Source organism: Monodon monoceros, unplaced genomic scaffold, assembly GCF_005190385.1.
Source record: "Monodon monoceros isolate NGI ecotype Baffin Bay Population unplaced genomic scaffold, NGI_Narwhal_1 Super_Scaffold_16, whole genome shotgun sequence".
In the NCBI taxonomy this organism is placed as follows: Eukaryota; Metazoa; Chordata; class Mammalia; order Artiodactyla; family Monodontidae; genus Monodon; species Monodon monoceros.
Genome location: NW_021703772.1, coordinates 69082278 through 69107959, shown reverse-complemented (window position 1 = coordinate 69107959; position 25682 = coordinate 69082278). Strand labels below are relative to the sequence as shown.

At 36.1% G+C, this 25682-nt stretch overlaps 1 protein-coding gene across 1 annotated transcript in view; it reads right to left on the bottom strand.

Moving 5' to 3' along the window:
- The window catches only part of KCNH7 (potassium voltage-gated channel subfamily H member 7), a 454727-nt gene that overhangs the window by 121580 nt on the left and 307465 nt on the right, over positions 1-25682 (bottom strand). The window contains exons 4-5 of the mRNA XM_029225430.1: positions 7295-7723; positions 2682-2702 (exon numbers count right to left, since the gene is read on the bottom strand). Coding sequence (XP_029081263.1) covers positions 2682-2702; positions 7295-7723 — 450 coding nt within the window. The remainder of the gene's footprint in view (positions 1-2681; positions 2703-7294; positions 7724-25682) is intronic.

Sequence of the window (25682 nt, the reverse complement as noted above, 5' to 3'; positions counted from 1 at the left end):
TTTAGCCAATACTCTTGCCTGAGGGGAATAAACTGCAGTAGATGATACTGAAGACCTTCCAAGCGCATTTCTAAATCATTTATTTTATTTTGTTAAAGAAATTATTTTTGGTTGACTTAGATATTGAAAAAACTGTTATTATGTATTTGCATACAAAGAAGTGTTGAAATTTGTTTATTATTATTATTATTGTGTTACGCGGGCCTCTCACTGTTGTGAGAGGACGCGCAGGCTCAGCGGCCATGGCCCACGGGCCCAGCCGCTCCGCGGCATGTGGGATCCTCCCGGACTGGGGCACGAACCCGTGTCCCCTGCATCGGCAGGCGGACTCTCAACCACTGCGCCACCGGGGAAGCCCCTGTTTTTTATTTTTAAAAATTTTTATTTAAATGTGGTCTAGTAACAAGGTCACAAAAATTTAAAAAGCACACTAATGCATTGTTCTATATCTAATTAGCATATTAACTGCTCTGTGGAAATCTCAAAGAGCCAGACACTTAAATATTTTTTAAAGTTTTCAAAATCAGAGCCTGAACACATAATAAGGACATTGGAGGGCGCATTTACATTAAATTTTTATTAAATTGCACATGTTTTATCTAATTTAGGAGTTTAACTTTATAAATATTAATATGTGAAAACTTTCTGCAATGGGTTAGAATTTCCTAATCCCAAATTCTGACTTTTATGATTCAGTTTTATTCAAGGACTATTGCTATTAAAAAATGGAGGATTATGCCCATCGACAGACGAATGGATAGAGAAGATGTAGTATATATGTACAATGGAATATATTACTCAGCCATAAAAAGGAACAAAATTGGGTCATTTGTAGAGACGTGGATGGACCTAGAGACTGTCAAACAGAGTGAAGTAAGTCAGAAAGAGAAAAACAAATATCGTATATTAACGCATATATGTGGAATCTAGAAAAATGGTACAGATGAACCGGTTTGCAAGGCAGAAATAGAGACACAGATGTAGAGAACAAACGTACGGACACCAAGGGGGGAAAGTGGTGGGGGGCGGGTGGTGGTGGTGGGATGAGTTGGGAGATTGGGATTGACATGTATACACTAATATGTATAAAACAGATAACTAATAAGAACCTGCTGTTTAAAAATAAATAAATAAAATTCAAAAAAAAAAAGAAAAAAATGGAGGATTGAGGAAAAAAGGGTTGGAGAGTAAATGGATTAGTTTGTAAGAAAAAAATGAAATTAATGTAGTTTGAATGACAACTATGTGAACTACTAGTTTGGAAGATTAGCAAGCTCAATTTTCTATTTATTGAGAAAAATTAGATTTATTTCTCACTGCATTTTAAGATCACTGGAAAATTAATGTCTAATAATTTATTGCTAATTGTTAAATGCTAAAGCCAGTCATATTTCACACAGACCAGTTGTCAAGAGCTGTCTGTATTCTGTTTCTTGAGGTTACGTTCTGAATTATATCAATTCAAATCACTACCCACAGCTGACACTAATTTGCTCCCTTTTAGAAATCTGAGTGGACAGGCCAAGGATAGAATAATCATGTATATGAAATTCCATCCTGCAATTGGAGGTCCTCTGCATAGACCCTTTTTGAAGAGCTGACAAAATAAAGTTAGGCTGGGGAGAAGCTGCCACGATTTCTCTTATTTTCAAATTACCCTGCACTGCTGACCAGAAAAGATCTTTAGCTTCTAGTGGTCTTAATTCATAATCATCACCAGCTCTGAGTTAGTTAGGGAAGCACTTGAGAAATCAATATACAAAACTTCACAGTGATCGGAGTAGCAGTGACATACAGAAGAGGCCAAAACAGTGAATTCTAAGTAATGATGGTTACTGGTGGAGACGTGTCCATGCAACACACATGCACAAATGAGTCATTGTCATCATATGCACACCGACAGCAGCATGCATAGCCTATGTTAAAGGACTAAGCTCCAAAAGTTTTCAACTGGATGAAAATATAATATGTTATATTTTGTGATTATTTGCATCTACTATAATAGAGTAGAAAAACTGAAGTGAATTTCCAATTTTTAGTCAAATCCAAATTTATCCAGAGGTATTGCCCAGTTAAACATTATCCTACAGTAGCTGTAGGTCATGCTAGTGATTTCAGACTTATATAGGACACAATTAAAATGATTGAAATGTAATATAGAAAAATAGAAAATGACTATCATGCATATACAGTTTACTACTACAGTAAGCTTAAAACCATACCCCCTGCCATCCAGGAACGTGAAACTAGTTTTAAGGAAACAAAAGAGGAACAAGTGAAGTGATGCTGTCATGTAGCACTTTGCTTATTTTATTTATTCTTGTACTCAAAAAGGCTTTTTTCTTTTTGGCTGAAATAGGCTTATGTGCCTCTTTTATACCAGAATATATTTAGCTTAATATTTGCTTCTTTCCAAATTATTCAAATATTTAGGAAGTCTTCATTGTCAACCTAGGCTTATACTTCTTGCAGGAAAAAGGAGTTCATAGTCATATTGGTGGCACAGCTGAGAAAGTAACAATGTCTCCAGCAAAATCAAGCCATGATGTCTCCACCAGGCACCTGGGCTCACTAAGGGCAGCATGACGTTGCATTGAACACGGCATACAGCAGGCAAGTTAACATGCCGAGTAAAGGGGCAATCTAAGCATCAGACGATGAAATTTGAGTTCATACATTACCTTTAACATTGCGACCATTGTCTGTTTTGAGCACATAAGGAGAAAAAGAGAGAAATATAAAAAGAAGACTAAAATTATGTTATATGCACTGAATAACTTCCGTAACAACAATCAGAGAAAACAGGATGTAATGATTGAAAATTTATCTTTGAAATTAACATTTTGTACTATTCAACCAAGTAAGATGCATATGCTAAAAATATCTGCCATCATAAGCATCTGTGTTCAAATATGTGAAACATTTATCTCACTTAATTTAAATGGATTCCAAGATCCAGATTTTATAATTATGACTGTTTGGAGAAAGCCATACCCACATGCCTGCAATTGTGACAAAAACTTTCAAACCTGTCAGAAGTCAATCTTAGTGTTACTTCAGCCATCACTTACAAGGAAAAACTACACAGCATTTTGCATGTTAAGTAACGTTTTTCATATTTAACCTAGTGTGTTAATAGAAAAATGCTTCTAAGACAATGGTTTACTTTAATAAACCAACTTGCATTATTAATCACAATTTTATGAACCATTCTTCCCACAAGTGTTCTTCAATGTACATTTTGAAAATACCAAATAGTACTCAAAGAGCCATTCTTAGGCAAATATAATTATAAGAAATCAGTGAAAGATATGACTATTTAAAGGTAATGTGAGCTTTAAAAATTTATGTTTTCCACAATGCACTCAGTGTAATACCTAGAAAATTTAGGAAATTTGGTTATATTATAATGGATTTGCTGTCAAATCTCAGAATGGAGTGTTTTCAGATTTATTCTGAGATTAGCATTCTGACTCTTTGTTGCATATATGCTACTAAAAAAATATTCATTACTAGTTTTGAAACAAACAAGCTTAATGTAAATGAAGTCATGTTAAAATCATTCAAATATATCCAAAATTTGAAAAATCTGTTCCACATTTGTTGACATTTATGCTAATGCTGTTCATATTTAAAATCTTGGGATATATAATAATTGTTTCAAATCTTACAATCGAAGCAATTTCAATAATGCAGTATACTGAATTGCTAGCATAGACGCTACCTCACATAGAGATGCACAAATAAAGTTGTGACCTTACATGTCAATGCTCTGCTCTCTTTGAGGGACCATAACAAACAAATAGCATTAATGGAAGAGACCTCAATTACATAGAATTAATTATCTTCATGAGAAGCTAGGCCAACAATCATTAGTAAAGTAATAACTGCTTGCAAGCAAGTAGTTAAATATTATAATTCCATTCATCAACCTGGAAATTACATATAAAGAGTTGCAATTTCCAAAAAACCAACTGCCCCAAAGTTACATTATATAGTTAATGCTGCTTTGACATTCTGAGGCAGAGCATGTGGTCTGTGTGCTGGTGCTAGCTGAGATCTGCTTGTTGACACTGTAAGTGCAGAAATTGACACTGTATGTGCAGAAATTAGAGTAAGCACTAAGAGTGCTTGACACTGTAAGTGCAGAAATTACACTGTAAGTGCAGACATTAGAGTAAGCAGTAAGAGTCTTGTAGCAGTTTGACAGAGTAATTTTACGTCTGTTCAATTTAATAATACAACAATTGGGGTTTATATTTTGTATGTCTATTTTTTAAAATTTCATTTTCTTGTAGTGCATTTTTACTGTATTTACAAATATATTGGTATGTGATGGATAAGAAAAAAAATATTCTGGTCCTTCACCACAAATGATTTGAGAACTATGGTTCTAAGGTATTTGATAATATAGATTAAATGAAAAGATAATGTAAAATATTATGCACTGATATATTTGCAAATTATTTAAAGTTCTATAAAGATAGCCTATATAGGAGGGAATTTTTCTTCTTGAGTGAAGAGACAACAATCTGAATTCAAAATCTGGTGCATGTGGATTTAACCTATTAAAGAGCTAGATGAATTCATAAAATTAAAATCAGGTTTAAAAGTTTTCCATCTTGCCTTATCAGTGGCTCAGTTTCTAAAGTATATTAATTTATAAAGCTTTAGGAATTATAGGTTCGCCTATGCTAATCAATGATTTTGTAGCTAAAATTGAAGTACAAAATACCCTCTGAATTTATCTGTTGGTAGTCAGACATTGACATTAGCATCTGCAAGCAAGTGATACAGTTTTTTGAAAATAACATAGCTTGGGTGGGAGAAGAAAATTGAGGATGATCTCAACACTGAGTGTCCCTGAATAGAACCTGTACTGAGAAGCCCAAAATATTAACACATCCTCTCCCATAATTGTATCAGTAACTGTGTGCTAAATGGAGACCATATAAAATTGAAAACAGTAAAGTTAAATCATGAAATCTGATCTAACCTACTCAGCACCACTGTCAAAACACAGGCTAAAAGTCTGTACCATGCACTGAATATGTATCATTTAACATTGTTTCTGAAAGTTATTAAAATGTAACTCAGGTTCTAGGCAATAAGGCCAATCTGAAAAGTCAGTATGCTTCCTAGAGATGACTACACAAATTGGACTAACAAACAAAAATATATGCTGGTCATTTGAATTATCATATTGGATTTACTGTTGTTCAGCCATAGGATCCGTTGCTCAAAGATCAAATTTCAGAGGTTTCATTTAGTCGGGAGAGAGTGAGCATGCTGTAACTAGACGCTGTAGAGCCTTACACGATGATCCAGTTTGGAAACTGGCCTTTACTTTCCTTTTCCCTTTGACTTTCTTTGGACTAGAGATTAAAGTGGATTTGCTAATTGCTCTTGTACCACATCAAATCTATCTCACAGAAAACTGTTCTTTTTGTTTCTTTGATATTGATTTGTCTCTTTGAAGTTTTTCCTGCCAACTCATTTTCTTTCGCCTCTTCTGCCTTCTCTGCTTCACTGCACCCTTTAAACAAAGACCCCCACATGATTCCATCCTAAAACTGGTTTAAATTTCAGAGTACTACGGAACAGATAACTCATTATTTCCTGATGGTGTAGTTCTGGAACATAATTCATGAGCACGATCCTCTCAATGTCACACCAAGGCTTATTGAGTTCCTTCCATGAAATAGGCAACTGTGCTGGAGACCAAGGCCATGGAGCCAACTATGCCAGAACTCCTGTGCTAGAGAAGCTCTCAGCGACATCATTATTTGTTTGTATATCTAATAGGAACGCAAGACATATAATGTGGAATAAATGTAGAATGTAAGAAATGCTATAATATATGTAAACACTGCCTTGCACACTCAGGTGTGAAACCATTTAATTCTTCAGGTTTGGAAAGGAGAAATGGGTCCTTATGGCTATGAGTAGTAGTGTGAGGAGGGACAAAGTGAGGAAGAATATTCCCAGAAGAACAAAGAAATGAAGCACAAAAATGCATGATATATTTTTGGGAAAGGCAATTATTTCTGTACAGGTTTAGAATTGAGTATATAGTAGGGGAGGAAATCTTGCAGGGGCTAGAAATGAAGCTTGAAAACTAACTGTGGAGAGCTGGAAAATTGTCTAGTACCCTACACTAAGGAGCCCCGTGATCAGATATATGTTTTAAAAAGAAAACTAGTGGCAGCATGGATGATGATGGGATCTCGAAGGAATAAATACCACAGAAAGGACAATGGGCCTCTCAAGAAGCCAAATCTGTAGAAAAGTGAGACTAATGTATGCATGCAATGGGTACCCTGAATCTGGACCTCCCCAGAGAAGATTCAATGACTCAACAGACCCTTGCAGCAAAGTTTCATAGAGCAGGAGCGAAGGAAGAAAAGCTTTGCATGGATAGATTGTGGATTCTGGAGACCAGTCCTGGGTTTGAGGGCCAGCTCTGACACTCTATAACCTTGGACCAATTATTTATTTAACATATCTAAGCCTTAGTTTCCTCATCTATAAAATGGGCTTAATAATAGATCCTAACTCATAGGGTTGTTATGCGAATTATAAGAGAATCAATGTGTGTCAAGCACTTACATTGCCTCACGCATGTAAATATCCAACAAATGTTATCCATCATCATGTTAATGATGGATTGCTTTAAGCATTGCCTTTTAAGCATCCCTACTTTCACTACTGGCTAATACATGAACGTGACCTTGAAGTGGGCAGAGAGAAATAAATGAATTTTGACTTTGCACGTCAAGTTGTTTTTGGTTGAGCCCCTTCCCCCTACCTATCCTTTCCCTGCTCCCAATTAGTGTATAGATTTCTGATCACTCAGTATATCACATTTCATACACCTCTTCCTTTAGAGAGAGTTGGTCGATAAAATAGTCCTGTGACAGCACACTACTCTTTTTTGCCCAGGTCTTGACTATTTACTAAATGTAGCACAATTAATTATGCTTGAGATGACAGTGTCATCACCTAAACAGGTCTTATATTAAGCATTAGTTAATTAACACTCCATAAAGTAAGCAGATAATAGTTATCATTCTATCTCAGAAAAGGATGAAGAAGCCAGAAGAAACCAAATTATTCACTAGGGCTCAAAGAGGAAATCAGTAACAACTTTGAATGTAGAACTCATATTTTTAATAGACTCTACTCACATTTCTTCTCCAAAGGTATAAAGATTAATGTCAAAATTAAACACAATAAGAAATACCTTTCTTTACCCCGTAACATATGTTTCCATATTTTAAAAATACAAACATACCTTCACTGGCATGTCGGTCTCTAAATATGTTCTTGGGGTGGACACTGAATCCTTCTATATCCTGAACGGATGAAGCCCTCCGTATACTACAAATGCTTTCCTTTGATCTGGAATGAGTCAGCTGGGAGCTTGACTGCAGCATGTCGGGATAGAGTCGGTCCCATTGCCTTTTGGGAGAGGAATGGTCAAGAGGTCCGGATATATTCACCAAGGGGGAACATTTGCTGGGCTGTATCAAGGCTTTTGTATCATCTGCTTCCGAGGGGCTGCAGCTTTCTTTAGTAGGAGACTTAAAGTGCTTCATGGCTACGGAATCATCGCTGTGCTTAGATGAATCGATCACTACCACATCGGGATCTTCTTGTGGTAAAGACTGCTTTCTGTAAGTGAGAACTCTCAGACCAGGGAACTTGAACCCAAAAAGTTTCCCTACAAATACAGGCAGGAAAGAACACTGTTACAAGACAAAGGATATGTCACCTAAAACAAACAAATGAACCTTGTTGACTCATATTTAAATACTGTGTAAAAAATTATTAATACTTAAGTCATTTTACAGTCGGAATGAGGTATATTGTAGAAAACTTCTCTGGGACCAATATGAATTATCATATAAGTTGTAAGAAAATAGTGAAATAATTTTACCATGTTTCTGATGGTTAGATATACTCCAGCTAAATAAAAGCATTATTTGGATGACACAAGGTTTTTTTTAATAAACTGAAAAAAAAAATCACTATCCATCCATTTTTTTAAAGGGAAACTGAAGGTTGGAGCACAGTTTAGAAAGGAAAGAAAGGAATGGATACTTTGTATAAAAGGGCCAGCTACAGGAAAGATTATATTATATTATATTGTATTATATTATATTATGTTGGGGTGGAGGTAGAGGGGAATGTAATTGCATTGGAAGTGGAGGAAAGGGAATGGGGGGGGTAAGGCGTTGGCCTGACATACCTAGAAGGTTTCTATTGGATAATATTGCTAGTCAAGTGTGGATGGGAAAAGTGGGGTCAATTACATATGTCCTCATTCTGTTTGGGATTCTTGAAAAGCTTTTGGTTTCAGAAAGAGATGTACACATAAGAATTTCTTTTTCCATTATTTTTTGCTCCAGTGTCAAAGAATATGGCATGGAATGTTAAACATATCTCAGAGAGGTTGATGCTTAGAAGTGCAACTAAATATAAACATTAAAAGGTAGATATTAAAAATGAAAATATTAGCTAATAAACTTACTGGTAGTAAAAAATGCAAATTAAGACAAGATAATATCATTTTCCACTCTTCAATTTAGCAGTAAATGAAGAAAAGAAACATAACATCTGGTGCTGGCAAAGAAAGCTGACGAGCATTCTGACGCTTTGCTGGTAGAAATGCAAATCGTTACAAATTCTTTGGAAAGTCATCCTACAATATCTATTAAAGTGAAAAAATACACTTTTCACTTGACTCAGCAATCTTATCTATAGGATATTACTGTACAAAGGCACAAAAACTAGATACAATCTTAATATCCACTAGAAGGAGAATAGTTGAATAAATGTGGCATTTTTATACTTTGGAATCTTATGATGTTCTTTAAAAAACAATAATATGTTTTGATGAGAAGGTTATTCAAATACAGTTTTATGTGAAAAGGCAAGTTTCAGCCTAATGTGCTTATGGTGATATTATTTCATTAAAAATAATAAAACCTTTTATTTGTCCATATAAGTTGCACGGCAGTAGAGAAAGATGTGGAAGAACATATTCCACAGTTTTAATGTCGACTGGCTCAGTATAATGTATGCATTCCTCTTTATATATCTTTATTGTTTGTTTCATTGAGCATGCATTCTTTTATAAATTAAAAAAAAATAAAAAGGTAAAACTTCTACCCCTAGAAGAAATGAAAAGAGAAAGCATTCAAAAACTACTGCATAATTCAAAGCTTTTCTAAGTATTGTCTACAAGAAAATGCCAATTCTAATTTTTGTTTCTGTTCTACAGTAGCCTAGGTCCACATCGCCCCATGGCTTTACAATCATATGTTGCCCTTCAAGTCAGTCAGCTGGTATATCTGGGCTACAATATTATCTACCTCCTTATATTCTTTAAATGTCATGGGCACCATTATCTTTAATATATTTACTATGAACTTTTTCTCGATGCATTGAGGATTGTTTTAAAACATGGAAGAACACTCTCAAAACTTATGAAATTTTCTGCATTATATTTGAGTATACTCTTCCAGCAGATGGTCTTATCTACACACATATTTTCAATTCCATCTTTAGCCCAAAGACTCATAAATCTATAACTCAAGCCTAGACTTATTCTCTTAGCTCCAAACCTGCATTTTTTTAAATGCCAAACATTATTCTTTTTTTTTAAGACAACAAGAGTTTATTTATTTTTTTAACATCTTCATTGGAGTATAGTTGCCCCACAATGGCGTGTTAGCCCCTGCCCCACAACAAAATGAATCAGCCACATATATACACATGTTCCCACATCTCCTCCTTCCTGCGCCTCCCTCCCTCCCACCCTCCCCATCCCACCCCTCCAGGCCGTCACAAAGCACTGAGCTGACCTCCCCGTGCTATGCGGCTGCCTCCCACCAGCCATCTACCTTACGTTTGCCAGTGTATATATGTCCATGCCTCTCTCTCGCTTTGTCACAGCTTACCCTCCCCCCTCCCCATATCCTCAAGTCCATTCTCTAGTAGGTCTGTGTCTTTATTCCTGTCTTACCCCTAGGTTCTTCATGATATTTTTTTCCTTAAATTCCATATATATGTGTTAGCATACGGTATTTGTCTCTCTCTTTCTGACTTACTTCACTCTGTATGACAGACTCTAGGTCTATCCACCTCACTACAAATAACTCAGTTTCGTTTCTTTTTATGGCTGAGTAATATTCCATTGTATATATGTGCCACATCTTCTTTATCCATTCGTCCGATGATGGACACTTAGGTTGTTTCCATCTCTGGGCTATTGTAAATAGAGCTGCAATGAACATTTTGGTGACTTCATCAACATCTTCTCTTAGAAGTCTTAAAGACACCTCAAAATCCTGTAGCAAATCCGACCTCATAATCTACCCCTCAAAGCCCAGCCCTTTTTTTTTCAGTGAATGGCATCACAGTCCCTCTAGTTGTATAAGCCTGAGACTTGCTGGCTACTCTAGTAGTTACTCTTCTCTCTCACCTTCAGCCCCTGAATCCAATTAACCCACTAATTGTGTTCATTTCACCTCCTGAATATCTTTTTAGTGTTTTCACTTCTCTTATCTCCACTGCTCTCACTTTGTGGAGATAAGAAATCACAGTTGACCTGATTTCTTGCAATAAGATGCTAATCACTTTCCACATTTGAAACATATTGTCTGTCCTTTAAAAAATACTAACTTCTGATCACGTTGGCTATTATTTAACCTTTTATTACTCCCAGTAACTTCCTGCTTTGGGCATGAAGGTATCACTAGCCCCACTGTCTGCAGCTTAATTTTTCCTCATTGCTCTCTAGAATCCAGCCATATGAACTTTTTTTTTGCGGTACGCGGGCCTCTCACTGTTGTGGCCTCTCCCGTTGCAGAGCACAGGCTCCGGACGCGCAGGCTCAGCAGCCATGGCTCACGGGCCCAGCCGCTCCGCGGCATGTGGGATCTTCCCTGACCGGGGCACGAACCCGTATCCCCTGCCATCGGCAGGAGGACTCTCAACCACTGCGCCACCAGGGACACCCCTATATGAACTTTTTAATTCCTCCAGAGGCCTGTGCTTCTTACAGATTCAGGGCTTCCTTGTGTTTGATAATTTTTACTCTTCCTACTTAGTACATCCTTTAGGGTTTTTTTGTTTTGTTTTGTTTTGTTTTATGGAAATCTGGTTGCATTTCTTTTTTAAAAAATTTTTACTTTATATTGGAGTATAGTAGATTAATAACGTTGTGTTAGTTTCAGGTGTACAGCAGAGTGATTCAGTTACACATACTCTATAAGAACATCCTTTAGGTTTTAGCTCCAAAGTCATTTCCCATGGGAAGCTTTTCCTTCCTTCTGAACTAGATTAGCATTCCCTTCATAATTTTCATAACAGCTCACAGTTATACACTTGTTGACTTTCTGATTAACATTTCTCTCCCCTAGTGGACTGTAGGAAGAGCCCCTATTTTGCTCACCAAATCCCAGTTCTAACAGAATGTCTGAGCACTGTAAATGAATTTCCACTAGCAGATTCTAAACTGATAATATCCTTCAATTTTGACTGTGGAAAAACTAATATTTAATTGCTCTGACCAACTGAACCAGAGAATCTTAGTCTCCTGGAATTGTGTTTACTCATATTTACCAAAAATGATTAATTGAGTAGAACCCAGTAGCTGATGGAAATGGTAAACTTTATACCATGCCCTATATACTTGATACAACACAGTTAATTTTCACCTTTTTTCCAAGGTTATTAATTGTTACCATTCTGATTCTAGAGCATACACAAAAGTGTTTTCAAACTCCTCAACATCTAGTGAATTTTAAAATACCTATTACAGAAAATTTTAGAATTAAGCAGGCTAAGTTCTTACTCTAAGCTTTCATTTGTGTGCTAGTAGTTAACAGTGGTAAATATAATTGAAATAGAATTCACTGTTCTGATAAAAGACATGACACAGTGCACAAACTCCAAGTACGTTCAGCATTAAACTCTGGATTAATTAGTAGATGAGAGTAACCACTGTGTGCATATACAATTAAATAATGGTGCATCACAGTATCTATTTTGCAAGCATTCTTACATAATTCTACTAACAACTTTTATATGCTCAAGTAAATTGCCAAGTTAAAAATCAGTGAACCACATCAAAGTCATTTGATTAGTTTTTAATGCACTAGGAATTGAGTTATAAAGCAGTTTACAAATAATTCTGCAAGCTTATTACAATTCACTGAGGTCAATGCCTACTCTTATTCATTTTTCATCAGTTATTACCCTCCTCCTTTAAAAATAATTCACTGCCTTTCTTAAATTAATGACTGCACAAGGCATTTAGTTTGCTCCTACAGTTTAGTCATATCCAAGGTGGTACAGATGGTCTTTTCTGCATCACTAGGTTAATACGACCATGTTATATTGCATTACAGATTTAGTTGTCGAACCGCAGTTCATCCGGAAAGAATACACATTGAGAATTTTGCTCAACGTTAGCACTTTCAGGCATGAAGTATAAAACTTAGATGAGTATAATCCTGTTATGATTCTTAACATTAAAAAAACACCCTTGTAAGTTGTCTCCATATTTTAGTATATTTGCTTTCTAACTTGAATAACTAAAAGAGATTCTACTTAGCCTATTAGCTACTAAAATGTTCAATAAGTCTGAAATAATAACAACAGAATCAGGGGTGCTTTGCACATTTTTTAACACATTCCCCAAAATAATTATAAGTATTGATAAACTACTTACATAAAACTTATAAAAACTTACATAAAACTTATAAAAACTTACATAAAAACAAAAAAAACTTACATAAAAAAAAAATTATAAGTATTGATAAACTACTTACATAAAACTTATAAAAACTTACATAAAACTTATAAAAACTTACATAAAAACATATGCAAAAAACATGCACCATTTTTCACTTGAGAGAAGTGAAACTTATAATGAACTTATAATTATCTACCACTACAATGTCTTCCTCAGGACATGTCACTTCTGTGAAGCTGCTGAAAATAAATTTGGAAGCTGCATCTTCATACATGCTGTGTTACATTTAACTAAGAGCTTTTTACATCTCAACCAAGAAGGCACACAGATATTCCCAGTGTCTTTCTCTTTAGAAAGCCTGTAATTATGACTTCAATCTATATATGAATAAATGTTAAATACTTGGCCCAAGGTTAAATAGGAAATCAAGGTAAAATCAAAATAAAATAGCAATTTCCTTGATTTAACTTCAGTTTTACCCCAAACTTGGTGTTTTCTTGGTCCTTAAATATCCACAAGAGAATCTAATGAGAATCCTAACTCTCTCCTCTAAATAATGCAGATAAATGCATACACACTTTTTTTTATGATCTCAGAGGTCGAATAACAAAATCCTTCTCCTCCAACCAAAAACCCCTCCATTAACCTCCCCTAGGATTCCCTAGGATTAGTTGACTCTTAATATTCCTTCCAGTTTTGAGTTTCTTTGCATGTATATTTATACTAATCACAGTTCACACAAAATTATAATGATCACAACTACATTTCTACCCTTATGTCCTGTGGGAATGGGACTTTAGAAAATGGTTTTACCAACTTTTCTAAATTAAGAAAACCTCATCAATCTGAATTATTTCTCTGTCTTTCTCTGTCTCTGTCTCTGTCTCTCTCCCTCTCTCTTTCTCTCCTCTGGGAGCTGATTCTTATCTCCTAGAGTTTGGAAGAAAACTATTATGCTAATCTTGACATGAAACAATTTTCTAACTTAAGAATATACCTAGGGATAGTAGAAACAGTAATATTTTTTGCAGAAAACCAACTATATCTGAAAAGTTCTCCATATATTCCCAATCACTTAATTTCCTCACAATTACAAATTCCCAATCATTCCCTTGGTTTAATTTCTCATCATTTCTACAAACTCTTAGAACTTTGACTACTTAATAATTTTACTACTAAAATCCAGTTAAATATAAATTAGAAGCATCTTACTCTTGCTTGGTTCTGCTTAGCTGAATTATAAACTGAAAAGCAGAGAAAAATTTTAGTTCCAGCAGTCATTCAAATCAGAGAATAGAGTGGGGTAAGGAGAGGACATATGTGCATGTATTTGCGTGGGGGGAAGTTGTGAAGGCTACGAGCAGAGATATTTCCCCTCACAAAGGATTAGGGGTGCTGGGAGGTATCTTGATTGGATCCCTGAAAACAGACTGTGCAAAAGGGTTTTGGGGAAGTGTTTTCAGGAGATATGCCTATAAGGAAAAGAGGAAGGAAGGATTGATAAGAGCAAGTAAAACTGATATGAAAATGTAGCTAAAGCTTCAGTCAGTTCTCCTGGGAGCTGTGGAGCTGGGGTAGCCCTTCAGAGTTATGCCAAAACGAAGTTAGTGTATCTGGTTTTTATCTCCCTGTTGCAGCCAGTCACTGGCTACAGCTACCCCATGGGAAGGGCCATGACCTTGGGTAAGGCAGTTCCTCGCCTTTGACTACAGCTTCCAGTGAGGGGTGGAGCTGTGTCCTGAAGTGGCCAATTTCCAGCAGCTGTCCCCCCCCCCCCGCCCCCGAGGAAGGTGTCTGAGGCACAGTGCCTATGGTACAGATGGGGAAGGATAGCCAGTTTGGGGTCTGAAAAAAAATTATGATCTGAATAAGTCTACTATCAGCTACTATCAGGCAAAATAAGAATTCATGAATTACCATCAATGTACCTTTCTATAATCAGGGTATTCACAAGTCTGACATTTAAATTGGAAGCCTTAAAATCACTGTGGGACTTTTCTCCAACCAAATGGCTCTGGATGTGCAGAGAAATATAACTTTAATCTCTGAGTCAGAGAGAGCAGCAGATCAAATTTCATTGGAGAAACAGGGAAGATAACTGACATATCTGACTTTTCTCTTTAGGAAGAAATTTCCACAGAGGCACCCAGCAAGGAGATGTCTTTCTTACTAATGTGTTAGGAACCCGTAATATTGTCAAAGAAGGCAGTACTTAGCTGTTAGACTGGGGAAAAAATATAATTCAGTGTGAACTCAGTACTGACCTGGCTAACCTGATTAGTGGGTGACACATGGGGCAGTGCAGACAGTGCAGTCTTGGTGTTAGTGACAACAAAAGGTCACCAGGGAGTCCATCGACCTGGTAAACCTGCAGCTAAATTTGGGACCCTTTAAAGGAGCAGATGTGGTCAGTAAGGCCTTGAAAGACTAAGACTCCTTGGACATTTCCTAGGGCGAGAGATACCAAAGAAAAAGCAACATCTTACAATAAAGCAGTAAGTATAAGACCAAATAGGAATCTTGAAGCAATGTGAGTCCTGACCCAGTAGTGCAGGACACATGTGTGGAGATCAGGAGAAGTTACTGCTGTAGCAGGAGTGAGAGTAATCATAGGAGCTGTAGCAGCAGCAGAGACCTTCTGGAACAAGTTCACAGATATTGATGATATCTGAGAGACACTGCTTCCAACCTAGCTGGGTCATCATGAGAGCAAAGAAGCAGAAAACACAGGTTTAGAATAAGGGATATAGGGCAGAAAATAGGACAGGCTGGTGGACTGCTTTTGCCACCCAAGGTTAAAATCTGTCCACGAGGAGGCACTGGAAATTAAAGCAAACACATCAGTATTATATATACCTAATTAGTTTCCATTTCTATGTGATAACAGCTTAATAAGTCAATGTATGATTTACCATACTGCTATTTTGCTTCTGTTTTATAGAATTCTTTCTTTTCCAAATGCCAAGTTAAAGAGTCCACTCATGTTGTGTGAAAGTAGTAACATCTTTTACCTAGATTGACCCAAGATGACCATGTAGTCATTACATTGACAGGGACTCTTTTGATGGAGTGTTCCAAACACAAATGGTACAGAAGCCAGTTACCCACACGCTGTATGAATAGGGACTGTCCCTGATTTGGGTGTTGCTAGGTAACAAATTCTTCCAAATGGTATGCACACCGGGTCTCTGATGTGGACATGCTGATTTAGGCCATCATTAACATTCATTGCTAACGAAAGGATAAAGCATATTTTTTCAACTGTGAGTAATTTTCTTGATCTTAGCAATACGTATTTTGCTCACATCCTAGGGAGGAAACATGGTATAAAGTTGATTGCAACTTATGACTGAACTTTTCTCAGATTTCTTTTAGCAACCATGTCATGGTTCCTTTTTCTACAGCAAATTTAATCTTTAAAAAGAGGAAACTTCCAAACACATGATAATAGTAAACATTAGTTATGTTGTAAAACCTTTAATTAAATTCATCTGAATAATAGATTGTTTCTATAGTAATGCTTGCTGAGTGGGAAACTCTGTATTACTACCATAGCTCTTCACCTTTAAAGAATGACTTTCAGCTCCAATGGAGAATAGCAAAAACATTGTGAATGCCCTTTTATAAACCAGCTATACAGAAAATTTCTTTGTTCCTTAGCTTGAGGTCTGAACACTGAAATACAAATTTGAAGGAGTAAGGTAGCTATACAGGCAAATATATTTTTTATGTGTCAATTATTCAAAATATTGAGTCCAAAGCATATTAATGCATTTTTAATGGCTTAAATTAGCTAGATAGTTGCCTAAATGACCAACTGTATTTTTGCGTATAGACTTTGCTTCAGTTGAAGCTTTTAGAGTAATTCAAACTTTTATTTTAGTAAGCATAAAGATAAAAATTCTCTTTTGATTTGGAGAGTATAATTTTAATCATTTCAAAGATAATGGAATCTCCTTTATAATACCTTAATGAAATGAAATGAAAAAGTACACTTTTGAAAATAACTGTGAGAATAAGATGCTATAGAAATTTAACTTTATTTTACTATATTTTTACTTTTAGCTTCACTTAAAATTTATCTTTATGGTTTTATCTAACCATTAAGTAACTTAGACTAGTAGTTCTCAAACTTCAATGTGGATCAGAATGACCTGAAGGGCTTGTCAAAACACAGGTTGCTGAATTTCTGTATTTTTGTTTTTTGCGGTACGCGAGCCTCTCACTGTTGTGGCCTCTCCCGTTGTGGAGCACAGGCTCTGGACGCACAGGCTCAGCGGCCATGGCTCACGGGCCCAGCCGCTCCGCGGCATGTGGGATCTTCCCGGACCGGGGCACGAACCCGTGTCCCCTGCATTGGCAGGCGGACTCTCAACCATTGCACCACCAGGGAAGCCCTGAATTCCTGTGTTTCTGAATCAGTTGTTCTGGTGTAAGGCCCAAGGACTTGCACTTCAAACATGCTACAAGATGATGCTGACGGTCTTACTCTTGGAGAATCACTGACTAATATGCATTCAGTAGGGAAAAAACCCTTAATTACTCAATATAACAATAACATTCATAAATTTATACATTCTACAAGTATGTACACTATTTGCCAGATATTGGGGATACGGAAGAAAACACAACAGCCCTCCTATGAACTGGAGCTTAAGAGTTCCTGGCTACTTTAAACAAGGTAGGCTTCCTTAGTTTTCCACAGCTCTCACCTCTCTTGCTCTCTATTTTTATTCCTGGCCTTCTTTAGTCATTTATGTTTCTTGTCTACTAGGCAAACGGATGTGCCAGTGTGGTAGTAGAGACACGTATGAGGTATCATCATGTCACAGGGTTAAGAACAGGAAAATCGATCTGCGTGAATTAGGAACTCCCCCACAGGTAAAGGGTCCTTTGGAGAAGGTATGCTAGAGAAAGGAAGGCAGTCTAGTAGAGAGGGCACTACGCTATACAAACAAGGTGGTATAAAATGTATGTGGTTTCAAAAAACCACCGCTGAAATATGGGGTATGACGGCGATGGCTTGGGGGGCGCTGTGATGGGAGATGAGGCTACGGAGGTATCTGAGGCCACAACGTGTGTCTTTTGCTTAATGCACAGGGTTTCGGAGTTTTCTAATCTTAGGCAATAGAGAACCATTATAAAGAATATAGGGCTTCCCTGGTGGCGCAGTGGTTGAGAGTCCGCCTGCCGATGCAGAGGACGCGGGTTCGTGCCTCGGCCCGGGAAGATCCCACATGCCACAGAACGGCTGAGCCTGCGCGCCCGAAGCCTGTGCTCCGCAATGGTAGACGCCACGGCAGTGAGAGGCCCGCATACCGCAAAAAAAAAAAAAAAAAAAAGAATATAAACAGTGGAGTATTATGATCTGATGCACAGTAGTGGGACATGTGATCCTGAGGAAAAGAAGCTGAAAGCAGAGATACCAATTTTGAGATCACTGCAGCAGATGCGTTGAGGGCCTGAGTAGGTCATTACAGTGGGCTGTATGAGAGAGATATTCAGGAGGTGTGCTTGAGAGAATTTGATCACTCTTCGGTTGGGAAAAGAGAGGATTAGAGAGAAGGAGAAGTTTAGCATGATGCCCAGGTTTCTGGCTTGGGTGGCTGGGATGATGACACCATTCACAATGTATGAAGAGCAAGAGTTTTTGACGGAATAGAGTAGATGGTAATTGGGATGGAAAGGCAAGTCTTAGCTTGAAAATGCTTAATTTCCAGAAGTGCTAAAATCTTCCAGAAAAAGATGTCCAGTGGGCAGTTGGATATATGAAGTTATAAGTAATTGGAAAAGTCTAGAGACAGGTGTGGTCTGGAGATACTGATTTGAAAGGGAGCCTTTATCCTGTAGGTCACAGATAAGTTTGCCCAAGCAGGGTGTACAGAGAAGATGACTAAGAAGAGAAGAATACTAAGAGCAGCTTCTGGGGGATAAACAGTGTTTAAGAGTTTCTTGTTTAAGAGGAACAAGAAAATGGTACTAAAATAGCTGTCACAGAGATCAAAAGAAGCAAAGGAGTGTGGTGTCATGAAACATAAAAGAACCGAGAGAAGGGAATCGAATTTAGCACAGTACCTTCAACCTAGAGGATAACATTGAGAGCACAACGTAGAAAGCTCATTACAGTGGGCAGAGGAAGAAAGGAAATAAGGGAGACGATGAGTAGGTGTGGAAAATCCAAATGCCTGTAAGAAGAGTCAGGGGACAAAAGTAAAGAAAGCCAAGTATGAACAGCAGCAAGGAGAGTTGAGGACTGTGGCAAACTGGTGAGTACATACCGTCTAAAGGTGCGGTCAGTATTCTCTACCAGCTTATTGCAAATGTGTGGCCACATACTCATCTCTTTCCAAAATAAGCTAGATATGTTGTTTTGGCTGTGCCGTGCGACTGCAGGATCTTAGTTTCCCAACCCGGGATTGAACCTGGGCTCACGGCAGTGAAAGCCCAGAGTCCTAACCACTGGATGGCCAGGGAATTCCCCAGACATGGTAATTTTAGGTGTAATCTTCCAATTTTTAAATGTTGGCAACACATTTAACTAATTGAAACTTTGAGAAAATATTATTTGATGTAAACAGAATGTATCTATTGAAGTATAGGCTATTCTCAGCAGCATGAGCAAAAGGGAAAGCGCCGGTAGAAAACACAGCTGAGAGAGCGGCATTGGTAAGGACAGATTTGGAAGGAATGGCAGAGGGAATGGGTTTCAAGTGGAGATGTGGACCCCAGTTAAGATTTGCCTCCAGGGGTTGAGATATATTTGTTGAGGGTGGGCTGATTAAGGGACTTCTTGCCCAAGCCCTCTCCTGCTCTGAGGTGTGGAAGGGGAGGTGATTTGTCTGACATAGGAGGTGGATTTGACATGAGAGTCATGAAGAACCTGGTGAAGTTCTGAAATACTTGCTAAGGGAAAGAGATGAAAAGTACCTAAAAAATTAGGACCTCATGTATAATTTTGACTTGTAGTGTAATCATTTATAAATTAATAAATGATAAAATTCAGTATTTTTCTGTGACTAAAAAGACTTAACTTGGGCCTGCTTTCTTGTTGGGTATGTTTCAAGTTTAGTAAAATGAGAAAATTTCATGGATTTTTTTGACCGTCATGGAAACAGTAAATTAAGTAGACTTAAACAAAAAACTATTTTAAAATGATAAGAGGAGTGAATGTTATTAGTTAAAATTTATTTGGGGATATGAGCTTAAGGTCAACATTTATAGTGGCTCAACTGACTCTTTGGTTTTCAGACAGGATAAGAACATAGAATGCATTAATTTTCTGTTGGTTGTATATTGTTAAATCAGGAATTTTTTGTTTAATTCAGCTTCCCCCCAATCCCCTTAAAGAAATTTTTAACAAATGAAAATGTGTATGTGTGTCTGTGTGAACCAGACTGGCAATCCTAGATTTCTGCTATAAAATAGAAGAAATATAAGACTTAAATATACTTGTAAGTAATGTAAAATAAAACTTTAAAATATTTTATTTAAAATAATGAAAACAAAAGCCTCACACTTGACAATTAACTTTGAAATTAATAGTGTAAGCAAGGACACATAATTTGGTTATCTTTCATGTTGTGCAAATATTTCACAGAAACAGATATTAGAGCAGAAAAAAAGAGAACACATCTTCCCATTGCTCTTAGTTCCTTTAGATGCGGCCCCCTTTTAGTTGGTAGTAAAAGTAGAATTTTCTCTTCTACTCAGTATCATTTCCACGTTTCAGATTGCAGAGTTTAAACCATCAGTGAGAAAATGTTTAATTATATCTTTTATTTGGTATTTATATTTATTATGTAGTAATTAATCAACTCAGTTGTGCAGTATATATCAATTTGATAGACCTATCAGAATAATACTCTCTCCTGTACTTGCTTCATTCCAGGGGACTTAAGACATCTATTTGTGGCTGGTCCTGTATCTTCAACAGAGATTAAGTTTGTGAAAAATGAGTTCTTCCCAGAGAAAGTTGCTCACTTTTGCTGTGCTGTGTTCCTGACCCAGAAACTAGATATTTGTACTGAGAATTGACCCACCTTTTTATTCAATACAAGTCTAAAGGTTTCCAGAATTTACTCAGCCAATTGATCATAGTGCCTTTTCATGATGCATCTTTTCTATTGTGTACTTAGCTCCTTTTCTATTACTTAATATTCTCAATTTAATACTTCATTTCTTTTTCGTCTAAGTTTCTTATAGCTCCTTCACATTTTTTCCCTTATTTTGTCTACATTTCAGGAGATGCAGTTGAATATATAGAAACCCACATCATCTCAAACAAACAGTAGCCTCTCCCCACTACTTTCACTTAAATTCCAACACAAGGGCATGCCTACCCCCGCAGACACACACACACTTACACACTCCTTATTTAGATAGGAAATTAAGCTTTTTGAAAGTTGAGATGTTTCTGCAAAAAAGGATGTATCAGAATTTGATTTGCTTTTATTTCCTTATTGAGTTATTTGTTTTAGAGGCTACCGATGGAGCAACAATGTTTGAAATAGCCAACATGTTATTTCACACAGGTAATAAAATTATACTTTAAGAAAAAAAGGAGTTTTCCAAAGATCAGAAATGATACAAAGTAGAAATTGGATAGTATCAGAAGGTACCAAATATAATTTGTCTCTCTTTAACTTTTCTGCTTGATTTAACAATCAACTCCTCAAAAATTGACACCAAGTAAAGAGAAATTTAAAGCATATAATGACAGGAGGTATAATCAAAACCAATATAATGGTTGTAAATAATAGGTCTTTGTAATGCTCTGGAAACAATTTTATCTGCATATTTGTACTCTCTCCAATGATTCCCTATATGAGTGACAGCTGCAGTGTAGGGAAACCATTCATGTTCACATAATAAGAAACAAACTACTGAATTTGCTATGACTTGCACAAGAGATGCCATTTTAATCTTAGTATAAAGTTGCATAGATTATGTATGATACCTGGAAGGCTACTGTATAGATTGTCTTCCATTCAAGATATCAAAGTTTCAAGTCTCCATTTGTATTTCAGTTTGAAATGAATACTTTTTTTTAAAATCCCCTTTTTTGTCATAGGGCTGATACACTACTCCCTTTTTTACTCCCATCCAACTTGATGGACCATGAAAAACAGCTATTTTGGGAGGACAATGAAGACTTTTTGAAGACAATAAAGAAACAAAACTAGGCTTCCCCCAGAAAAATTATCTCATTGACATTCACTACCAAAATACAGGCTGACATTACCTAAGGTATACTCTCAGGAACCATTCAGTAATGACTAAGTTGGTTAGTAGAAAATATAAAGATATCAAAAACAGTCATCAACTTTAAGGAACAAGTCTTTAGTATTACAATAGTTTTTTATAGTAATTCAATTTTGTTCTAAACATGTCACCTGGGAGACTGACAGATTGGTGGTTTTAATAGAGAGTTTTTCCCAAGTGTGATATTGCTCAGAATAAAATATTCAAAATATTGGAATTGTATTACACTAATATATTTGTCCCAATATTGCCTTAACAGGATACTGTACTGTCATTTAGACGTACCTAAGGCAGTAACTGACTATGAGAAATTTTCAGCTGGAGTACATTTGATTTAGTATTAATTCAGTTTACAACATAGGCTTTTGGGACTGTGTTTTATATTTTACATATATTTTGCTATCTGATTTACATATAATATAACAATTTCTTTATGTAAATACTACAGTTTTGTGATAAGGCTTCCAGCTTCCCACAGACAATGACAGTAACTTAAATTTTCATTTGCTCATAGACCCTCCTAAAAACCACAGAGATCAATAAGGGAGGCAAATAAAAATACCCATAAACTATGCCTAAAGAGTAATTAGAGAAAGAGACGTTACAAACTTTAATTTATATGTAGTCAGGGAAATAAATGCCGAAGACCAGCAGAATTGGCTAAGAAGAGTACACGGCAATAGTCAGGCAGAAGCTAAGTGGAAAAAGTGGTGGGGTGGGCGTTCAGAAGTCTCCTTAGAGTAATGGAACACATATCAAATAGGGTTTACCCTTGGGAGAAGAAGTTTAACACTGAGTGAGAAAGACTGAGAGAAGTTCTGTGACCTTAATGGACAAAGCATTGGTTACTAGAGAGACAATAGAAAGTGGCTAGAAAAGTGCACAAGACTCCAGATATCAGCCTTGGAAAAGCACTACATCTTGGAGAGGGGGAGGGATATTCAAAGGTGGAATTGTCCCTTGGAGGCTGGGAAATAAGGAAGCAGATAAACATAAGGTCCCCTTATTAATATAAGAGGGGACAGAATATTCAGAAGACAAAAACAAGCAAACAACAAAAAAAGGCAGTGCCATATATTTTAAAGAACAAGTAACCCCCCTCCCCACAAACCCTCCAAATTTACAAACTCCTTGCTATATATGAATGAGACTTGGAACTGAAAAATTTTTAAAGGCATGCAAACAAGACCTATTCCCTTTGCCCCCCCCTCAGATTTCTTGCTAGTGATGGTCCAGGAAAGTCCTTCATGAATAGCTATAAACAAGAATACTCTAATATTCATACAAAAATATCATAAGAGAAAAACAGGAAATGGGAATAAAAACATACTTTGCAGAGGAAAGTGTGCTAAATATCTGGTTATGAAACAGAATAGATATATAACATCCCAAAATAAATTTTAAAAATTCAAACCAGTAATTAGAGATATGAAATAAGATTATAAATTAGGAACTCAAAAACATAGAATAAAAATTGGACAAATAAGAAGAAAATGCAAAGCAAGAACTGAAAGAATACAGGTACTAAATTCAGGAAAGAAAAAGACAAAATCATCTAAAAAATTAAGACACATTACAAGCAAACCACAAGAATAGAGGCTAGAAATGAGAGAAGCTAAGAAAATAAAATAAAGAGAGAAAAAAGGACCAGAGGAAAGTGATGGATATGAAAGACAGGTAAAGAAGGTGCAACATCCATATTATTTGAGTTCCTGATGAAGACAAACCAAAAGAAATAAAATAAATATTAAAAATTATAATTCAATAAAATTTCCTGAACTATAACATGAATTGAATGTACATACTGAAAGGGCCCACCATGTATCCAGGAAAATTGACTTAGAACGTCAAATCCAGACATATGCAAGCAATAGTTTTGGACTTTAAAAGTCTGTCTTGGTTTGAAATAGGAGGATTAAAATCTACCATTGTTAATTTATTTCTGAAATTTTCTGGGACTTGGAAAATTAACAAAATCCCTTACAAAGGGCAGACAAGTGGATTGGCATCAGATTCCTCATTAGCAACATTTGATGCAAGAAGAGTGGAACACTATCTACCAGGTTCACAGGGCAAAAAGTGTGGGCCAAATATCTTATATGTACCCAGGCTGTCCTCCAAGTGCGAAGGCTATAGAAAAATAGTGTTGATTTACTCATGAACATTTACTGAAGAGGTGAACTTTATCCAAGAAGTTATGTTTGCGGAAACTTTGACAAAGAGACAAGCAGTGAGCATTGAATACATTTCACTAGAAGTTTAAGGCCAAAACAAAAGTGAGAAGTATGTAAATTACATCCTCTGAGAAGCTAGAAGTATCACAACCAAACAAAATGGAAGGAGAAGGAAATATAAAATAAGTTAATTGAGTGCCTTGTTGGTAAAAACTGGGAGTGAAATGATATAACTTGACGAACTGAACGGGAGAAGACTAAGCATACTTAGTAGTGCAAAGATACTGATACTAGTTGAGCTGGATAATCTGAATGGTCCAGTCTCTGGAGAAAATAATTGTTAAAAAGCTACTCCACAAATAAGTACCAGGTTTAGATGATTTTACAGGGGAATTGTACTTAACTTTTAAAGTCCAGATCATCCCCAAACTATTTAAATGGTTATGTAGAGTAGAAAATAGAGAAGAAACTCCAAATTATTTTCCTAAGTAATTATAACATTGATAATAATACCTAACAAAATTGCATATACATATTCAAAAACTGGAGAGCAATTTCCCTGATGAGGATTGATGCAAAATCCTAAATTAATTTTAGATGAAAAGAATTCAGTATTACAAGATGAAATACATCATGTCCAAATGTGGTTCCCTGCAGGGATGTAAGAATAGTTCCGTGTTAGTAACTCTATTAATAAAATTTACCATAAAAATAAGGAAACAGAATAGCACGCTCATTTCCACAGATGATGAAAAGGCAATTTACAAATTTCAACACCCATTCTTAATAAATACAAGTCAATGGAAACTTCTATAAAATTATAAAACACATTCCACTCAACCACATGCCATCATTTGAATTAATGGGAATCACTGGTGGCGTTCACACAAAATTCAGGAACAACTGATGTTCACTATCAGTTTCTTTTTAATGATATGTTGGAGGTAATACCCAGCACAGTTAGACAAGAGAAAACTATTAGATGTATAAGAATTGGAAAGGAAAATGTAAAGTAATCTTTATTTGATATTATAGAACACTTGAAAACCTCAGAACAATGTATAAGCCACTGCAAACTAAGAAAACTCACTAAGACCATAAAATTAACATACTCAGAAAAAATCAGTAGCCTTAAAAATTATTAGAAGATAATAATTAAAGAGAAGATCCTATTTATAATAGCAGCAACAACAAAACATGTTAAATGTCAAGTAGCAAAGTAAACAATAAGGAAAAATTTTAAACACTCCTGAAAGACACAAAAATTAGATTTAAAAATGAAAATACATATTCCTGTATAGAATGACTCAACATCATAAAAATGTTACTTTTCCTCCAATTAATTTATAAAATTAATCTGAATCCAATAAAAATATCATAGGGAATTTTTTTTTTATCCAGACAAGTTGTTTCTAATGTTCATGTGGAATATGCAACAAGAAATAACCTTAAACCCTGAAAATTAATATTAAAGAGAGTAT